The 21127-nt window shown below is 31.6% G+C and overlaps 1 protein-coding gene across 1 annotated transcript in view; it reads right to left on the bottom strand.

The window, feature by feature from the left end:
• LOC129231190 (E3 ubiquitin-protein ligase HERC2-like) overlaps window positions 1-21127 on the bottom strand; it is a 323605-nt gene that overhangs the window by 121169 nt on the left and 181309 nt on the right. The window contains exons 48-52 of the mRNA XM_054865437.1: window positions 16391-16568; window positions 12538-12791; window positions 9322-9466; window positions 6567-6792; window positions 2554-2737 (exon numbers count right to left, since the gene is read on the bottom strand). Of these exons, the coding sequence (XP_054721412.1) occupies window positions 2554-2737; window positions 6567-6792; window positions 9322-9466; window positions 12538-12791; window positions 16391-16568 (987 nt within the window). The remainder of the gene's footprint in view (window positions 1-2553; window positions 2738-6566; window positions 6793-9321; window positions 9467-12537; window positions 12792-16390; window positions 16569-21127) is intronic.

Raw genomic sequence — 21127 nt, forward strand, 5'->3', positions numbered from 1 at the left:
TAAAGAGATATTTGCATCAAATATACAATATTTGCAAGAGATTTTCATAAAATCTTCATAAAAAGATTTTTTGCTTTTATTACTTCAAAGTGGATGTTCGAACATCTGGGACAATAGAGAAATTTAAACCTCTTTAATTAAGTAACAAAACTTATTTTTTTGCACTCTTGTTATTAGAGATACATTCTGTTTTCAGAAACCAGTTTTAAATGTTTTAAGGCATGTTAGATATAGTTCAAAAAAATGTGCAGCCTAAGCACCAAATGAGAACGTTATTTATTTGTTGTTAGAAAATCATAGTTGGTATGCAGTTAGAATACTCATTTAGTTTTAGACAGAACTTCAGTGTTGTTTAAGCACCAAGTGTATTAAATCAGCACAATCACATCTAAATGAATCTTCCACATAGGAGTTTCAATTTAATGCATCCGATCAAGCACCAACCTAATACAAGAACTAGAAAAGTAAATTTTCAAATATTCATTTTCCATGGCTCTATGAAAAATGCTTTTTTGATCATTCAATTTCCACGACAATTTTTCTTTTTCACTTTCAAACTCAATTTGTTTTTCCTTCTTTGCTTTATTTAGTTTTCATACATGAAGCATAATTACTGCTCGTACTACTTATTTAGGATACTAACAATAGAGTTCATGCACCTTCTTTAAAAAAATATATATATATATATATATATATATATATATATATATAAAACAAAATTGGTAACAAATTTAAAATTTCCCTCCAGATAGCTTGGGCGCTTAGTAAACAAGTAGAATTATATTTTAACAATGAAAATGTTGAAAATATGCAGCCTTACTAAAACTATTGCAAATTTTTGAAAAATAATGAACTCAATTGAAAGTTAAATAACTTTTTTAATACAACATTATATAAACAAGTTACCAAAAACCACCAGACCAATTCAGTTGTTTTAAAGAATCCTTTTACAGTAAAATGAATGTACTAATGCAAATGAATCGATTTCATCTTTTCAAGACACTGCTGAATTAAAAAGGTTTCAAATTATGTAGAAGAAAACTATAAAAATTGTACTTGAAAAAATATTATATATGAAGCAGTGAGAAACAAAACAATGTAAGTGCCGAAATTAAAAATTTGGTGATAACCAGTACAAAATGTAGGTGAACCTCTCCTCTGTTTTGGGGCAAGCTATATAGCTATATAGCATGATTTAGAAAATTTTCCTAAATGAAAGTCTACCAAGTACTGCAACTTTTAACACTTTTTACTCAAAACTTGGTAATGTCCTCCCCCCCCCCCCACTGCTGAAGATGTCATCAAATTGCAATTTAAAGACATTATAGAGAGCATCAAAAGACTAAAAAAAGTCTTGTGGACAAACCAGACTCATTTTTGAAAATGAGAAAGACAATATTTTATCTGCAGAAAGAATAAAAGAGAGAAAAAAAAAGAGCAGATAAAACTAATTATGGTTCAAAAGGTTTCTTGATCAGAAATAACAAACACAAAAATACTGATCTTGAATATCTGAATTTAATTTATGATTTTAATTTGTAAATGTTTTTACTGCTTATTTTTGTAAATTTGGGTGCACAAAGGTATGTTACATAACTTATTTCAAATGTATCCCTCAACATAATCATCATGTGTTATTGCATCACAAGAGGCAATGGTACTAGTCAATGAGCAATGATCTTAAAACAATCTTCTGTTTAACAGAGCACGAGAAGATAACATTTGAATAAAAACTATTTGAACCTAGTTGCTTTAAATGAGACTTAAAACTTTCAAGTAAAAATTAAACTTAAATTATATGAACATTAAAAGCAATATCAAATTGCACACATAAATTAACATAAACCAAGTAACAATTAACTAATATTAAATGACTAGTATGTTACTACATTCTCAATAAAAATAGCAGAATGGCTACGTCTATTAACAAAGTATCAGCAACAAGCAAAGCTGTCCCTTACAGAACTCTATAAAGATCAAACTTATACCAGTTCTGTTAATTGTGCTACTTTCACATTTGACACTAGATTTTAAACATTGATTCATCAATATATATTTATAGACGACTTTCCCATAAGATAATTAAATGGCAGGAATTGTTCTGCTTTTTCTGAATGATACGCTTTATATTTATTTATAATTAAATGACATACATTTTTTAACGGCCTCAGTAACAAAATAGTGTTAAAGTGGCATTAGTTGAGAACAGGATAAGGTGGTCAAAATACACATCTAACATAAGTTGATAACAGTCCCAGAATATAAGTTTAAGGCCATAGTTTTAGCTTTGGGTTGCTTGATAGATTTTTAAATTACGTAAAACACAGAGAAATATTTAATAACAAAATTAGTATGATAATAAAATTTAGAGTTAATTACTTTCAGAAAAAACTTATCACTTGAAAGAGGTAGACATTTCTTCCACTGAGTTGGTTTTCTGAGTTGTTTTTTTTAATGATAAAAAAATAAACATGTATAGAAGCAGAAATCCACATGACTAGGCATACAAACTCAGAATGGGAAATTATATACACAATAAAAATTAAAAACTACCTTGCTAGATGAATCTGCATTGCATGAATAATGCTTTGTAGAGCTTGCTGTCTTTCATTATCAGAGTTTAATGACATGACAACTTTTGTTAAAGTTGGTCTTGGAACTTGAGGAAAATTGGAAGCAAGAACATTGCTGTTATTGGCAGAATCTACCTCATATTGCAAAGTAGAATCATTCTTTCCTGTGAATTCAAAAGAGTAAACGAATTAAAGTACACCATTGCTATATACAGGGTGTTTCGTTTTAACCTGCAAGACCTTTATTTTCACAACCGTTAGTCCTAGATGCATACTTCCAATTGCAAAAATGTTCACAATCAAATGCAGAGTTAAGATATTGAAAGTTTGAAGCAAAAATAAAAAATGTGTCAAAAAATACAAAACTTAACTTTTTATACGGGCCCTAGGTCCCCTAACTTATGTTTAGGGAAATAATCTCCATTGAAAAATAATTTCAACACAAAAAGTTTGACATTAGTAAGACCAATATTCACCGAGATATGAAACGCAGCCTTTTGTGACTTCGCCATTTTTCATTTGTTGTCAATAACACCTTTTGGAGGGAAATACAGCAGTTAACAATAGTTAAAATTATACGTGTGCATAGAGTAAGGTTTTTTAAATTGTTCAAGGTTTTGTGGTGTGTTTTTGCGTATCACGGCAGAACATTCGCATTTAGTTTTGAATAGCGATGAAAAATGTAAATACCTTGTTTTTCTTACACTTGCCATCAATAACACCTTTTGAGGGAGAATATAGTTGTTAACAAGCGTTTGAAATTATATGTGAGCATAGAATGTGGTTTTCACATTGTTTAAGGTTTTGTTGTGTGTTTTTACATATCATTGATTTATTATTCCTGAATAGCAATGAAAAATGTATATACTCTTTTTTTACTTCGATAACCTGTCATTCTTCTGAAAGGGGGATAAGCTCTAATCTCATATTATTTATGGTACCTTAAAAATTTGAATTCAAATATCTCCTTGAGTTTTGGTCACACAGATGTCAAGTTTTTTGCGTTAGTGAAATTTTTCAATGGAGAACTACGTTTCATACTGCTGGAGGTTGCTGCATTTCATATTCACCAAGATATAAAACACAGCGTTTTGTGACTTACACCGCTTTACACTTGCTGTCAATAACACCTTTTGGGGGAAAATACAGCAGTTAACAAGTGTTTGAAATTATATCTGAGCATAGTGGTTTTTCACATTGTTTAAGGTTTTGTTGTGTGTTTTTACGTATCATGGCTGTATTATTTTTGAATTGCAATGAAAAATGTAAATACTTTGTTTTTACTATGACAACCTGTCATTCCTCTGAAAAGTAGATAAGTTTCAATCTTATGGTTCCTTAAAAATTTGAATTCGAATATGTCATTGAGTTTTGGTCACACAGATGTCAAGTTTTTTGCGTTAGTAAAATTTTTCAATGGAGGTTACTTCCCTAAATACAGGTGTTTATCAAAAAATTGGAAACACTCTGTGACAGGTGTATAGGGAATCGCTACTATGTCGTAAATGTTCTGTTAATAAAGATTCCTTCTGACTGTAATCGCTCACACTGGAGAATCCAGATAATGATTGAGTTCTGTGGTCTCTTTTGCTGCTATTATTCACTTTTTAGACCTTACAATTCGCAGCAATACCCCTTGGTTTCTTTCACTGAGCTGATCTTTCCGCCCACTATTTTGCTTTGCCAGAGCTTGTCTTACCACACTGTGTGTATACCGACCACACTGTGTGTATGTAGGTCCGACATTTTACACTCTTGAAAAAAAATCCAAGATTTCCAGAACTTCAATTAAGACACCATAGAGGTCCACCATAGAGATATACCAGAAGGTGTACATTGCTATTTATAAAAAAACACAGATATCAAGTTTTATTCTTTATGACTCACGAATCACATTCAAAAATGTCACTTTTATTCACAGGTGTTTCCATTATTTTGATAACTACCTGTATAAGTTAGGGGACCTAGGGCCTGTATAAAAAGTTAAATTTTGTATTTTTTGACTCATTTTTATTTTTGCTTCAAACGTTCAATATCTTAACCCCGCTTCTGATATTGAACATTTTTGCAATTGGAAGTATGCATCTAGGACTAACAGTTTAGAAAATAAAGGTCTTGCAGATTAAAATGGAACACTCTGTATTACAAAATTAATAGATTGAGAAATAATATCATAAATGTAAAAATTATAAAAACATTTAAATTGCAATAAGAAATACAGACATATGCTTTGCGCTCAGAAGGAACCATTTATCAATGCAAAAAAAAGGGCTTATGGATGAGAAAACACCATCCATAAATTGGCTTAGCTTCAGCTTTTTTCAGATGTCTTCTCATCCATAATCATTATGGTGGTAAGAAATTTTATTGCGTGGTATATATCTAAAAGTATTTACAAGATTAAGCAGCGCAGAGAGTGCAATGACATTAATGATTGTTAAGATAGAAGGACACCAGAAACCTATGATACATTCAGAAGTTATTAATGAAAAAGAAATAAAAACTTAAATACACACATAGTTACAATATTATACAAGAGAATAAAGCAATAACAAAAGGAGATTATTCTCAACAGTGATTGCACATAAGGGCATGTGACACTGACAAGTTGTTACACAATTTATGAGAAATGCTTATAATGTGCTTAACACTGAAAATAAAATGCATAGATTTAAAAGTACTATTTATTTACTTTTTTAGTAATTCCAAAAAGCACAAAATAATTTATATAAGAATTAATAGTTGAATGTTTAAAATACCCATTGTTTAAGAAATCATTAAATTATCATTTGAAATGTAATGTTCAAAAATCTCTCAATAATTCTTTATCTAAATTGATGTGCAGTCGACTCCGGCTACAACGCGATTTGACTTATACGAAATGGATATAACGCGAATTTTTCACGAGTAACGAATTTTAGAGTTAACAAGAATTCCTCGCCTAAAAGATTTTTTTTTTTGGAATGACGTACCGGCTTCATTATTGGCTACCAAATATTAATTTCGTGAATGTAGTTACATCCCTTTAGCATCACTGACAGAGAAAGCTCCCACACCAAACTAGTCTACACATCACGTTGCTAGTGCATCAAATAACTACTCAGCTTCTTTCATTTTTTTTTCAGTCTAAATAGTAAAGTTGATGAAATGTAATGGCACCTTAGTGCGCTGTTTCATCCAAAGTTTGAGAAGATGGGAAGAAAAAAGTGACAAAAAAAACAAAGGTTAAGATTCTCGATGTGTTTGTACAAATAAAAACGTCAACGGTAGCACAACAATATGTATGAGTAAATCTCCCATGCGTACAATTAAAAAAGTCTAAGCAAAAATATATCCGTAAAAGTTTAGAACTTAGGTTCAATATTGAAGCTAGCTGAGTAATGTCTAATCAAAGTAAATATTATGAAAATGGAAGTTGCTCTTGCATTGTGGATTAATGAGATCAGGAAGAGGGGCTGTTGAAAAAGGGAAACATTATAAAAGAAAAGACGAAGCAACCATATTTAAAACTGTATTAGATAAGAAGAACAATCCGATCATGGAGCATAAAACATCAGTCTTCATTTTTTAACTCATAAATATTATTACTGTACCTACTGTACAGTACTATTACAGTGCAACTATTTTTTATTACTACATTCTGTGTTTACCGTGTTGTTTTATTTCATGTATTTCTCTCTCATTGATCATTCAATTTGTGCATCTCTAAGTATTTTATGCTGAATAAAATAGCTTTTTTTTATTTGCTGTAAAAGTTCAGTTCTTTATGTAAGAAACTGTAATGTATACTTGAGGAATGCGTTAAAGCAGTTTGAGGGGTGTTTATAAGTCTCTAAAAGAATTTGCTATGCTAGCAAAAAAATTGTATACATACATTTTTCCACAACGCGAAATTTCGACTTACGCGATTAGTCTTGGAACGCATCCCTCGCCTAAGTCGGGACTCGACTGTACATAATAACATAAAATTATCATGACCTTGAAACAACATACTTAATGACAGAGCACCAAGTGGGTCACGAGGAATTTGAAAAAGCACTGGATCATGTCTTTTATTGCTCTGAACTTTGACAGTTGTCCATGCAACACTGTGCGATGATCCACAAGCAACACGTGTAATTTTAACATCATCTAGACCCTGAACAAGAGTTGGTTTACGATTAACAGTTGTTGTTCCATTAGCTTGTTGGCCATGATCATTGTCTCCCCAAGCAAACACCTGAAATTCAAATTTATTTATGAATTAGTTTTAATGTTCAACATATACCATAAAATCCTGAAAGTAACTTCCATATTGATTATAGTCCTCCACCCCAGTATTTTGTGAAAAATGAAATAATTTTATAATCCCGAAATTACCCCCTACCCCTTTCACCTAAAAATTTTCCGATCATCTTCATTTGCCACTCCCTCCAAAAAAAAAAAGATAACATTTTCTGCTTTATTTATTATAGAAAGCTTTACAGGTTTAGTTTCCCCCTCCATGCGCAGGTTTTCTTTTCTAAAAAAAAAAAAAGAAAAGAAAACACCATGATTGAAGCAAAACAAAAAAACAGTCTCCATGGTGTATTCCTTGGACAATGTCTAGACTCCTTTTGATGCAAGGGCACCCTCTTTTTTTGTTCATATGTACTTCAAAAGAAATTTATGCAATTGTACTGCTTTTTATTCATCTTGGAAGGAGCATTTTTCCTCTGACTTGTGAAAATAAACAATCTTCAGCATAACACCATTTTGATAACGCAACGCCATTTTAGAAATGCGTTGCTTAAAAAGTAGCGCAAAACTTAAAAATAACCTTTTTTAAAAAAGAAATAAAGTTCTTGAACGAGTTTAGGATCATCAGAAATGTATATTTTACTAAATCGAGTAAGAGATTTTTCTGTTTTTACGTTTGCGAATTTTGTAAAATGCAGTTCTCGAAATGATCGTGATTTTTTGTGATTGTAATTTATGCTTCTATTTTGAAATAAGAACATTAAGATTTTGCTTCTTTTACTGTAACCTTATTACATTCAGCACATGATGAATTTTAAAGTGATAAAATATAGGGTTTTTGCCAACTTCTGGTGCAAAATCCTTTCTGTCAAAAAAAAAATGGCGCACACGTACAATTTATTACAACAAGAAAAATATGAAAGGTTTTCATTAATTCATTTCTCACTCTTCATTAATATTAACTCTTATTTACTTATTATTTCTCTTCTATACTCAAAAATTAATACTACTAAAAACTATTCTTTTGGTTAATTTTTCAAAAAAAAAATCGAGTATAACCCATCCTCCTAAAATTAATAAGTTTTGTTTTGAAAATAGGGGGATTTACTTTTGGGATTTTATGGTCTTTATTAAATGAAAAAGAACTTTCATTAGTTACTTAAATTTGAGAAATCTTTATGAGTCACCTAATTTAAACCAGGGACAAGATGAACAGATTTATTGTATGAATAGTGACACGTCCAGTAAGGAGTCAATCACAATAATGAGGGATTTCAATCATCCATGCACTGATTGGACTAATTTTAACCCCAGTACTGGGCTTATGCTAATTTTGGAAAAGTTCAAATTGTCTAATTAGGACACTGGTCTATGAGCATGGAAATTTTATCTAAAATGGTGCACCTACCTAGGCCTAGGGCTTGTTGCTGCATGTCACATTTGTATTTGTATAAGCAATTGATGAGATTTATAAAGGTTTCCCTTTAGGTAAACCAAAAGTCCAACAGGGAACTTACAACAAATGTGAAAGCAATAGTCATGAATATCACCAGTGTATACCAGGGCTAACTTTCTGACAAAAGTGTAGGTACCCTATAGTTTTCAGATCTCATTCTCAGATTTAAATAGTCTGAATTGCTAACAAATACTGTATTTTCCTGTGTATTATCCGCGGCGGCCTATAATCCGCAGGTCCTAAAATCGGCCTGAAGAAAAAAAGCTTCGTATAATCCGCGGATAATACGATGTAAAAAGATAAAGTTTGAATCTAACATACCATTTGAGCAACTAAACTAAAAATGTGAAAAAGTAATTACTTTGAAGGCATAATCAAAATTAATCTGAAATATAATCAAAAATATAATGATTTCTTATTGAAATCTTGATTTTAGTACACTAATTACTTGGAAAACAAAGAGTCAAGACAAAGGAGCAAACGGTCTAATCTTGTGCAAATGGCTATTTATTTCACTGTAATGTTGCTTATTTTACATGACCTGAATCGCCAAGAGGAACATTCAAGCAACGTAAAATAACCAACATACAGACAGGCAGCTAAGAACATGCATGCTTCGTAAAATAAATAACATTCAGTCGGCGTATGGTCTCAATCTCGATCGGTGAATCCTACTGTAAAAATATTGAGGTTCAATGCGCTGGTGTTAAGAGAGGAAAAAAATCACAGATAATCTGTGGCTGCGTATAATCCGCATCTCATAAACTTGGTCTTTTTTAGCAGATAATCCACGGATTATACGCAGGAAAATACGGTCAGTAAAAATTCGCCTAATTTTGAAAAATGCAAGAGCTGAGCTAATGTGAGTTCTGATGGAAACTAAACCCTTGTGTATACTTTAAATGAAAAGTGTAGGTTATTGGATCTGCATAACTATAAGAAAAAAGTTGTAGCATCAATCCTAGAAATGAAGTGGAATGACACTGATGTAACAAAGTAAAGAAAATTTCAAATAAGCATTCTTAAAATGATTCAACAATTTTACATAAGAAATTTTTTCTTTCTGAAACTTACCTGGCCATTATCAGAAACAGCTAAACAATGTAATGCTCCAACAGCCACATGGACTATTTTTTTATTTCTTAAACTCTCAACAAGACGGGGTCTTCTAACATGATTTTCATCACCATGACCTAATCGAAAATAATCTCCTTTTCCCCTGAAAGTGAATATTAAAATTAATCAAAATAAGAACTTAGATTAAAATAGAAAACACTAAAGATTTTAATACATTCTTCTTAATATTCATAAAAACAAGAAAGCAAAGGGAAAAACTTCTAGAGATATTGAACCTTTACGTTAAAATGAGCTGTGAATCCTTGGAAAAAAAGGTGAAAACATTGTAATTAAGAAATTACATTTAGTCTTACTAATAGAAATATGAAAGACAGTAATTACACTGATAAAAAATAATTTGAGGATCATTTTGGAGACAAACACTTTCAAGGTATTGCTGAAAACACAAAAACTATGATTTATGAAATACCGTATATACTCGCGAATAAGTAGAGAAATTTATTACAAAAAATAAGGATGTTTAAAGTTAGGGGGTCGACTTATACGCGGGGCAGAATTTCCGAAATTTTAGAAAAAAAAGCACTTAAAATGTAAACATTTCTCCCGAATTAAGTCCATCCTTTTTAAGCAGACACTAAAGAAGGAAATACTTAAACATTTTGCTATGACTTTACATGGTCTGACTGTAAAATAAAGAACAAATAATTAAAGTAAATGACAGACTATGTGAAAAGTGCGGGAATCGCCTTCTTCGCGGATTTTCCTAATAGTTGCGAATTATTGCTCATTTTTAAAAAATAATATAATATGGCTACAGCATAAAATTTTATTGATATAAAATCAAAATAAAAGCAACCAATAAAAAAAATAGTAACAGTGAAATCGAACCCTTTACAAAAATCGCAATTGCAAATAGGAAAAAAGACATATGCTTTTTAGTCGAATGTCTTTCATTTCTTTTGATGTGCTTTCTGGAGATGATTTTATACCAGATTCCTCTCCTGTCATGGAAATATTACAATCGTGCGTCTTTTATTTATATGAGAAGCACATTTTTTTGCTGTTGGAAAGGGCCTAACCTCGTTGAAAAACATTCAAATTTGTAGTACTTTTAAAAGTCTTTTTGGTTCAGTTTGGACCTTACTACACTCAAGCAGATTCACAAATGTCGAATAGAATTTCCTGAATCTGAAAAAGTTACCAATGGAAAAGGGATGACAAAATGTTGCAAGAAAAGTTGCTTGGCCAAGTAGACAAATAGAAAATAAGAAATAACAACGTCTATAGACATGTGTTTCGGTATTACAAGGAAAGCCTTTTTCAACACAAAAGAAATGAACTTATGGTTGAGAAGACATTCGACAAAAGTGTATGTCTTTTATTGGATGCCTTTCATCCATAAGCCGATTTCTTTTGCATTGAAAAAGGGAAACATGTGTCTGCAGTATTCTGTAATTTGTGCTATTTGATATTATTTCATATTTTACTTTTCATTCACAAGGGTATTTATTTAACTTAGACAAATAGTCTTTGTTCGTACTCAATAATTTATGGACATAATTTTCAATTTGGCTCCAAGTAGATGTTGTCTTTTGTTACCATTTAAGTCAGTTTATGAAAATTTATTATAATATTGTTGCAAATAATAGCAATACAGTTGACTCCTGCTACAATGCGATCCGACTTGCGCAAAATGGCTATAACGCGATTTTTTTCACCCGTGGTGAAGAGTTTTAGACAAAACACGAATTTCTTGCCTGCAACATGAAAATTTTCAGAACGGAATCACGGTGTGTAAATATCGGATTTGTTATTGGCTACTAAAAATTTTTTGCAGTGAATGGACTGTCTTCCCTTTAGCATCACTGAGAGCAAAAGATCCCACCCAATACTAGTCTGAGATATCGCTTAGATACAAATAACTACTCCTCACATTCCTTTTTTTTTCATTATAAATATGAAAGTTGTTGAAATATAATGACAACTAAGAACGCTGTTTCATCTTATGAAGATAGAAAGAAAAAGAAAAATTCCTGAAAATTTCAGCAAAACCAAAAACGTCAACTATCCGGCCTGCCTGATCCTTAAAAAAACTGGCTCTTAACTATTACATGATTAGAAGCGATTTTACACTTCATTTTTGGAGTAACTTTGATATACAATGTTTAAAAGTAATATTAATGCAGTTTAAAGAAAGAATCAATTTTCTGCTTTTTAGGAAAATCAACAAATATAAGAATGGCAGATTTTTCCTTAATTATATCACTATATAAAACGAAATGAATATTGATTATTATTATAGCTGATTTTTTCATCAATGTTGCTTAAGAAGTACTATTTTTCTAACATTTTTTAATTCCATTCATTTTCTTAAAAAAATAGTTATAACAAAGAGCTTGACTGAAATGTAATTTTTCAGAGTATATATATGTGATGAGAGATAAACTATGGCTCTCTGGAAAGGGTTAGGCTGCACTTTAAATACCAATTTATTGTTCATCCCCCCCCCCCAAAAAAAAACAATGACATAGCTGAAAGCCTTGAAAGTTGAAAATTAGAGATACTTGTATGTCAAATTAGGAAGACTGAATAAATAATTTTAATGACAAAAAATTGAGAGCAAAAATGATATTTTAAATATAAAGTATTTTAAGTTCTTAAATTAAGTTTGTATAGGACATGAGATTCAGCATTTAGAAGTTCAGCAGGACCCAAAATTTAGATAGTGAGACTACAATGATTACATTTTTGAAGATGGAAAACTAAAACTTTTAGGTTTAAAAAAATAAAAATAAGATTTTTATATATAAACAAAAATAAACATTCCTTGCAACAGGTAAAAATTAAGGAAGTTCAGAGAAGGGTGTTAAAGTTTGGGAAGTATACAGTATTTTGTATGAAATTTGTTTTAGCAGTCTTGATCGTTTAACTGAAAGGATTTTTTAAAAACTTTGACTGCTGCAAAATTCCATTTTTAGGGAGTTTTGTTGCATTAATGAAACTTTGCAAGCTATTTACTTTATTAGGGAGTTCAGAAGAAGATCGAAAATTGGGAGTCTCTCCAATAAATTGGGAGAGTTGGTAGCTATGCAATCAAAATTTTCCACACTCCGAATTTTGCTGTCCTGTGCTTGAGCATATTATGGTTTTTGCTTAAATGTAAGCCTGATTGCACACATAAAATGTATGTAACAAAAAGAGAACATTACTCACCAAGTCCATACTTGACCAGATGAAGTTAGCGCTAAAGAGAACTGAGCACCACATTCAACTTGAACAACACCCAATGAATTAAGAGATTCAATATTTTCTGGTTTTCTACAACCATCAGAACCACCACGCCCTAACTTTCCGAAATCACCATCCCCCCAAGAATATACCATCTCATCTTCAGTAAGAGCTAAAGTCTGAGCATCTCTACTTCCACAAGAAACTTGCTTAACTCTCTTTTCAGAAAGTCCTTCAACCTATAAAGGAAACATTTAATTTTTAGATTTGTACAAAACATCTAAAACATAATGATTCAATTGAATTCAAATGTCTCTTTAAATGCAATCAACTATTACAGGTGCACAGGTGCAGATCCAATGGAGGGGAGAGGGTCTTTTGAGTCATGACCTCCTTACGTAACAGACTAAAAGAGGAATGTATAAGTACTTATACTTATTTACTTAGCTTATTTTGTTGACTACTTTAGTGCATTTTTAAGCTTTGGGATTGGTATTTTCGCATCTTTGAAAATGTTTTTGTATTTATTATATGTATATTAAATACATAAAAATATATAAGTAACAAAAGTATCAAACCCAAAGCTTAAAGATACGCAAAAGCATTGTGTTGTGATGCTCTGTAGATTTTCGGAACTTGTACATTCCTCTTTTAGTTTATTTTAAAATATTTTGGTTTTTCAACCATAGATAGAGTTTCCACTGCTGATGAGTACTGGCTCCATTTATTAAGTATTTTTCTGTTCTCCCTTTAATATTTTATGCTTTTGTATGGCATTTTATTTAAACCTTATAAGCTATAACCACCTTTATAAGCTATATATATATATATATATATATATATATATATATATATATATATATATATATATATATATATATATATATATATATATATATATGCTATAAACCTACTGAAATAGAAAATTTTTCTGATTTCAAGATTTGCTTAACATTTAAAAAGCTTAAAGCAAATGAATCCCTCTTCTGCAATCTACAAAAATGTAGTTCCATCAACATTTTTGTAAAAATAAACTTAAATAATTGGATTATGCTCTTTCTGACTTTCCTTGGACCATACACATTAAGCTTTTTGAGCCGGAAATCATTATCTAAATCAAAGTTCATTTACTAATTTAATAATCCTCCTTTGAACTATTCCCAATAGGTTAATATCTTCCTTAAGCTTACTACCAAACGGCACGACCTTGAGGGTCACGGATTTAGACGAAAGCTTAGATATAGGTCAACTCCCGCTAGGTATGAGCCCAGGTAAAACGGTTTGACTGCATAGGCCCTAGTTCGACTGCAACGGTTGTCCAAAGTTGATAATTTGGATCCAGAAATGCAATGGAGTTTGCTTTAGAATTACCATTTTTACCCCTTTTTCTGCTATTGTACTGCAGTATGAGCCATTTATATGCTCTTACCTTTGAATTAATTATGTTGAATATTAATTTTTAATAAGCGGTTCTCATATTTAAATTGGATACTACTTTTAATTTCAATTTCAATAAGTTGAATGGCAAAATAACATAGTTACAGGATATTTATCGTTTGCAAATAAAATTAAATATTTTTGTTTTATATTAACTCTCTGCTAGTAAAAAGTATTTATCGTTTGCTAAAGAAAACATTTATTTTAACTGGATATTTATCGTCTGCTATCAAAGACATCTCACTTAGATAAGCAAACAATGGGAGAGGAGAAAAAGCTCTAGTTTATTGCACTTGGCACATAAAAAAACAAACGAAAATACAAGATCTTTTCAACATTTCAAGTAACAAATAATGCCAATGAATTAATAGGTGTTCTCCCTTCCACTCCTTGCACTAACAAAAGATGCCAAATATGTTAGGACATCGAACATAGTTTCAAAATCGAAAATTCCAATGGAAATGACATTGCATTTCTGGGACCAAAATAGCAAATTTGGAACCTTGTTGCAGGCAAACTAGGACCTGTGCAGTCAAACCACTTTACCTGGGCTCATATCTAGTGGCATTGAAGCTATATCTAAAATTTTGTTGAAATTTGTAACCCTTAAGGTCCTGCCCTTTGGTCGTTAAGAACTAAAACTGAACAGCATATTCTACATGTGGTCTTGTTGTTAGATGGGTGTTAGATAGCAGTTTGGCGTAGGTCTTACGCATTGGAAAGTGGGTTCAAACCTTGGATTTTCATTATGCAAAAAATTATTAGCACCTATGTTGTAGGATTATGTAGTATGATAAAGATCTCTTCCATGTCCATTGGCTTTGACACTCACGGTTAAATTAAATTCCTAGAGTAATTTATCATTGTGAGATCTCAAGTGTTTCCATCTAGCTGGAAATTGAATGTCAAAATTATCATTTGTTAATAACAATCCATTTCTAGTGTGACCAACTGAAAGATATGATGCTAAATCCTGGGAAATACACCAGGTCTGAAAGTAGCGAAGAGCTAACATGCAACCCTATTAAAAGAAAAAAAGGTTCTAACAAACTTCTGCAAAAAGACAAAAGAACATCCAAAGAATTGTGCAAAATAATCTCTTAATAACATCCACTTGTCTACTTGCTGTGCTGCACTACTAACTAAACTTATATTCATGACTAATTAAGTCATGTGGAACAATTAAGACATCTGGATCAACATTTGTTTATTCTTTGTTAATCATGGATCTATGTCAATATTAGCTTCATGCTAATTCTCATGACTTCAATGATGTACTGGACATTTTCCCACACTGAGAAAAATAGCCCACTTAATTACTGACTTACAGTGGCACACACAAGGGGAGAGACCAGGGGGAGTCCGGTCCCCTCCCATCGTCTTAAGAGTTTTAATAATTCCATAAAATAATTCCAAGCAAAGGTGAAAATAATTTCAGATTTAATAAATTGAAAAAAATATATATTTTCTCTTGTTCTTCCCCTGCAAAACCGAACTGTATGTGAACATAAACTGTTCGATGATACTAAGTTTGCTTCCCTGTTTTTATTTGTAATTATCAGAAAAGTAAATACATTCCTTCTTGTGTTTTTAGGTATTTTAATATTAATTTTATTAACTAATAATAAATAATTATTCAATAATTTTTTTTTAAATCAGAATGGGTGACCTTTAATCCTGGTCACCCCCCCCCCCCTGAAAAATTCTTGTGTGCTCTACTGCTGACTTATAAATCTGTTTAAAAGATTCCTGAAGCTTTATTAAATGTTTTGTCCTAAACTGAGGGTTTTTTTAACAATCCCCATATTTTTGATTGAGTAAACAAAAATATTGACTTTCCTAAAAAAAGCCTTTAAAAAATATCATTAACGGAAACTGTAAACAACAATACTGCAAAAACTGAATCTTAAGGGATGCCACATAAAAAATAATTTAACTGAGAGTGATTATCCTCTGCAACTACTATATTAGTTTCCTCCCAGTCAGTCAATTTCAAACCCAAATTAAAGTTTTCCTCCTATTCAAATAAAAGGTAGTTCGAAGAGCAAGATGCAGTACCATATTGAAAGCCATTTGGAGGTTGAAAATGTCTGCACACTTTTTCTTTAATCTAAAGCAATGATAACTTTGTCAACAAAATAAAATTAGTTGTTGAACAGAATCTACCACTCCTAAATGCATACTGCAAACATGTCAGTTTATTATTATTATGCAGAAAATTCATTATCTTTATTGCAATAAGAACTTCAAAAATTCTACAAATTGCTGAAGTTGGACTCACAGGTCTATAATTACCAGCTAAAGTACCTATTAGTACCATGTTAAAACAGAAAATATTATTAAAACAAATTACATGAAAAATGTGACATGTCTTTTTTAGCTAAACAAGATGAAATATTACCATTTTTGGAACAGTTTGAGTTATTAAATCACCATGACCTAATCGTCCATAATCTCCAAGGCCCCAGGTAAAAAGTTCTCCACACGAACTTATAGCAGCACTATGAGCACTACCACATGCTACATCACGAATTCGTTTTGATTTCAGAGCCAAAATGAGTCGCGGTCTTTCATAACTCCTATGGAAAACATACATAATGTTAGAACTAAATGACTATGGCAAACTCAGTTGATATTAAACGATCACATGAGAACAAGCCTGACAGTTTTATTGAAGGGAACTAAAGCTGCATATCTATTTTTTACAGCATAAAATGAAATTAAAAATTACGTACTGTACCATATTATATGACAGGAAAAAAAATCTTTAACAAGGATAGTATTAACAGGTAACTATTGTACTCTATTGTAACTTGAGAAAAAACGCTTTTAGAAAATATTTAAATTAGCTTTGTTTGTAGTGAAATAAGGGATGAAAAAGCACATTAGAAATTTTTCCTAAAAGTTTAAAAAGCAACAGCATTTTCTTTTGCTCCATTGTGCATTTAAAACTGAAATTTTTGTGAACTCATTACATCAACCAACATAAATGAAAGGGTTAGAACAGGGTGTTTCAAAAGAAACTACCTCTATGTATGAAACCCTTACACCGGTATTCTCCACTCCGGTTAAAACTCGGACCGAGGCTTAAACCTTGAAGTTGAAAAACTACTCTATTCTCCATCCCGGTTTGGCGTTAAACTCGGTCACGGAACGCCCACTTCCAGAGCTCGGCTTGTAACCGCTACTTCGACGGTTTAAAACTAGATTTCCTTCCCATCATTCCTTTGTGAGCAAACAAAATGGACGACGGCTGTTTGGATTATTTTGAGTGATTTGCAAATGCTAGAAACTATTGATAAACATTCGCTAACTTGACGTCAGAGAAACAAAGATTAATTACAAAATTTAATCAGAATTAACATTCGTTATAGGTGTTATCAAAAAGTACGGCCGAAAACATTAATGCAATGATCAACAGAATGGTGCGAAAAAAATCATTTTTTTTTTTAAAATTTCCACGCCACTGTAGCGCGGAAAAGTTGCAGTTGGTAAGCATTTTTTTTTTTTTTTAATCTGATTTATTTCTGCCGCACCGTTTCTTCGTATTTTAAACTTTCGTCTCAATTAACAACAAAAACGTTACAAAAGAATACTGCATGAAAAAATAACTATTTGGGGGGGAGGGATTAGATGCCACTTCTGAGAGAATATCTTAGAACACTTTCGTCCCTTACAAACTATCCTTTATCAAATAATTTCTGGAACACGAAAACTTATTTTTTTTTTTAATGCAGCATTGCTCCAATTTTAAAATGCAGGTCAAACAATTTTTAAACCGCTAATAGTTTTTTAAACAAATTCTTCCCTGAATTATAGTCATATAACGTCACAACGGAGCTTTTATAATTGCTAAAGTTTTGTTTTAAATTTGTGAAAAATGGCAGAATAGCACTTGCCATTATTTTTATGAGTTTGGGGAAAATGAAAAAAATGGTCTGAAGCAAAATAATCAGGAGTGCTCACCTCGGCTGTGGGAGGAGGGGGGGAGGCGTCATGGCGCAGAATATGCCATGAAATTTTTCGGGGGGGGGGGGGCTGTTCAAGGAATAATTTCTTCTTTTTTTAGAAAGGTCATCCAATTTGGGGGGTCTTTGAAGTGTTCGGGAGGGAGGGATGTGCCCTTGCTCTTAGGGAGGGCAGGGGCACCCCTGGAAAAATCAATTACTTTTCTTAAACAGTAGTACCTGTTGCAACTTTTTTACTCTAACAAGGTATCTTGTCCAATTGAGAGACTCTGAATTACATAAATCATTCCAAGACAGAAAATGACAGAATGAAGTTGAATGTTCCACAAAATTTCAATGCGCAACACAATAATACCTAAACGAATTTAAAATTCTCTTTGTTTCAAATAATTATAAATAAAACGGTTCAGGAGATTTTTAACAGCAGAAGAAATCACTATTACTAGCTTCATGAACACATTAATGTGGAAAAATATTTTCAATGGATGAAATAACATTTGATTTTATGCTAGGGAATGTAAATATAGAAGCAATTAGAATGTGACTTTATTTTTGCATACAAACACGCATGTAATTACAAGACAGGGGATGAGAAAGAGCTTTGAAAAACAAGTGATTGTAAAAATTAAGGTGTGAATGATAACAAGGAATTTTTACATGGGCGTCCATATGCAAAATTTTAAGAGGAGGGGGGGGGGGGACTCAGGTATTTTCCATATGTTTTAGCAGGATATTTTCCAGCGGAAACCGATTTCAGTACAGATTTTAGAGCGAATAAAATTTGACATTTTTACTTATTCAATAATGGCTGGAAAAGAAATGTTTTTACATTTTAGCAAAGAAAAAAATACTAAAGCAAGGAAGTTGTAATTTCTAAAGAGGTGGGGGGGGCTTGAGTCCCCACTTGCCCCCCTCCCCATATGGGTGCCCTTGAATTTTTGGATGATAAAAATATAAAATTATTTTTTCAGCTTTTAGAAAGGACTATATTGTTGGGAAAAATAAGTTCTTCACATGGAAAACGAATGCAGGGCAAAATTCAGTTTATGAATTTGCCCTGTGTCATTTACATTAATAAGTTTATGGATTTTAAAGACAATAAATGTTAACAAATGTTTCATGAAATGGAACAGATGGAGGGGGGAGGGGATCGGGTTCTAAAGCTAATACATTGTAACAAGTTTTTAATAATATTATAGATTATTTTTCTTTTCTATGTTTTTAATTCTTTTCTTTCTTTCTTTCAAATGCATTTACAACATAGTAGAAAATATTAAGCTTCTATATTATTCAAAAATGTTTACTTCACACACACAAAAAAAAAAAAAAAAAAAAACATTTATGACTGACAGATTTTCAATATTAGAAAGAGATTAATATATTAATCAGTAGCGTATCTAGATTGGGGGGAACAACAGTCTGCCCCGGAATTGCATCCAAAGTGGATTTCAAAGTTAGTAAAATAAATAAATTTTAATTAATTCTCTGAAGTTTTCCCTTTTTTTCTTAAATCATATTTAATTCATTAAATGTCAACGAAAACAAAGCACAATATTGCGCTTGGACGGAGCTCGTTACATATGCCTCTAGGGCAAATTTTACATAAAATTTATTCGTAATTATTAAACTCTTTTTTTTAATAGTTACAACGCCAAAATAAAAATAAGTTGTTTCTAAAAAATAGCACAAACTTAATATTTACATAAAACATCTTTTGGAAAGAGGGAGGGGGGGATTTCGTAAATTACAGCCCGGCCCAGATGAAACCCTTGCCAAGAATGTGACTATATTATTAAATTAGTTTTTATTTCATCTTGATTAATTGCAAGATGAAAAAAAAAACATTTAATTAATAACAAGATAAAAAACTTTTTAAGTTTCTATACAGAAACATTAAAAAAATGCATTGATGTCTTTAAATTTCAAATTGAGTCTAATAAAAAAAAATTGCATGAACTAGATCCATTTTGCTACTCCCAATTCTTATTATATGTCAATCATTCTTCTGGGCGCGAATTTACTACCACGTGGAATGCAGTCATGTAGAAAATGTCACGTGAGTCACTCTACCCAATGGTAACAGCCGTTTCATTTCTCCTTCAGTTAAAACTCGGCTCCCCTAAATCGTGCTTGAAATGACTTGAAGAATACGCACCGCGTTCGAAACTAGGTTTACCTTACTTCTCGGTTTTGGGGAGCCGAGTTTCATCTCTGTTCTCTGACGGTATTGAGAATACGGCCGTTACAGTCTAATTGGTTTCAATGCTGCTTGCACCAACAATTTCCAATACGGTTTTTTAGAGATAATGACAATTTTAAACAACCCAGAGCTCTCAGTTACAGTTGCAATGAAATGATTTCAAAATTTTTGAATGGTAACACTTGTTATTTCTTGCACTAAACGGCCAGCATCTTGTCATATCACAAATGGCGTTAAAATTATTGCCTAGTGAAAACAATTGCTGTCTTATGAAAGCATTTGCGAAGAAGAGTCTTATTAAGGCCTAATGGCAACACAAATGAGCAAGAGTTTGATGCACTTAGCATAACTCACAGGGTCGCATCAACAAAATCATTTATGGTTTTTCAATATGCTGATCAATTTGCAGAAGAATAAAATAGGTGCTGTCTTTCCAAATTTTAGAAATCCACCACTGTTACCATAATTGTTAACACTGCATTGTTCATAATCCTCTGCATTGTTTCAAATGTGTGAAGTTTTGGTTCGATTGGTTGAGTGTGGATTGACCATGATGGTTCATATATACGTATTTAGACCATCCTGTATTCTATATATAGAGTAGAAGGTGAATTTTTACATCACTATAAAATAGCCTGATTTATGCATTTTTGACTTTAACTCATGCATAACAAATTTGACAAGGAAAGATAAAAATAGACATTTACGGCTGTTATGTGTTGAGGCTGAGATTGAACAAAGAAACTCACAGTTAAAGCATTACAAAATGACATTGTTTATGGTGGTTGAATTTCTGTTTTTTAAATTTATTGCTGATCTAATTTCTAGAGTGAAAATTAAATTATTTTGAAAACATCACCTAAATATATATATATATATATATATATATATATATATATATATATATATATATATATACACACACACACACGCAGTCAATTTGTGATAACTCGAATCTAAAGGGAGAGAT

Source organism: Uloborus diversus, chromosome 10 (genome assembly GCF_026930045.1).
Source record: "Uloborus diversus isolate 005 chromosome 10, Udiv.v.3.1, whole genome shotgun sequence".
NCBI lineage: Eukaryota > Metazoa > Arthropoda > Arachnida > Araneae > Uloboridae > Uloborus > Uloborus diversus.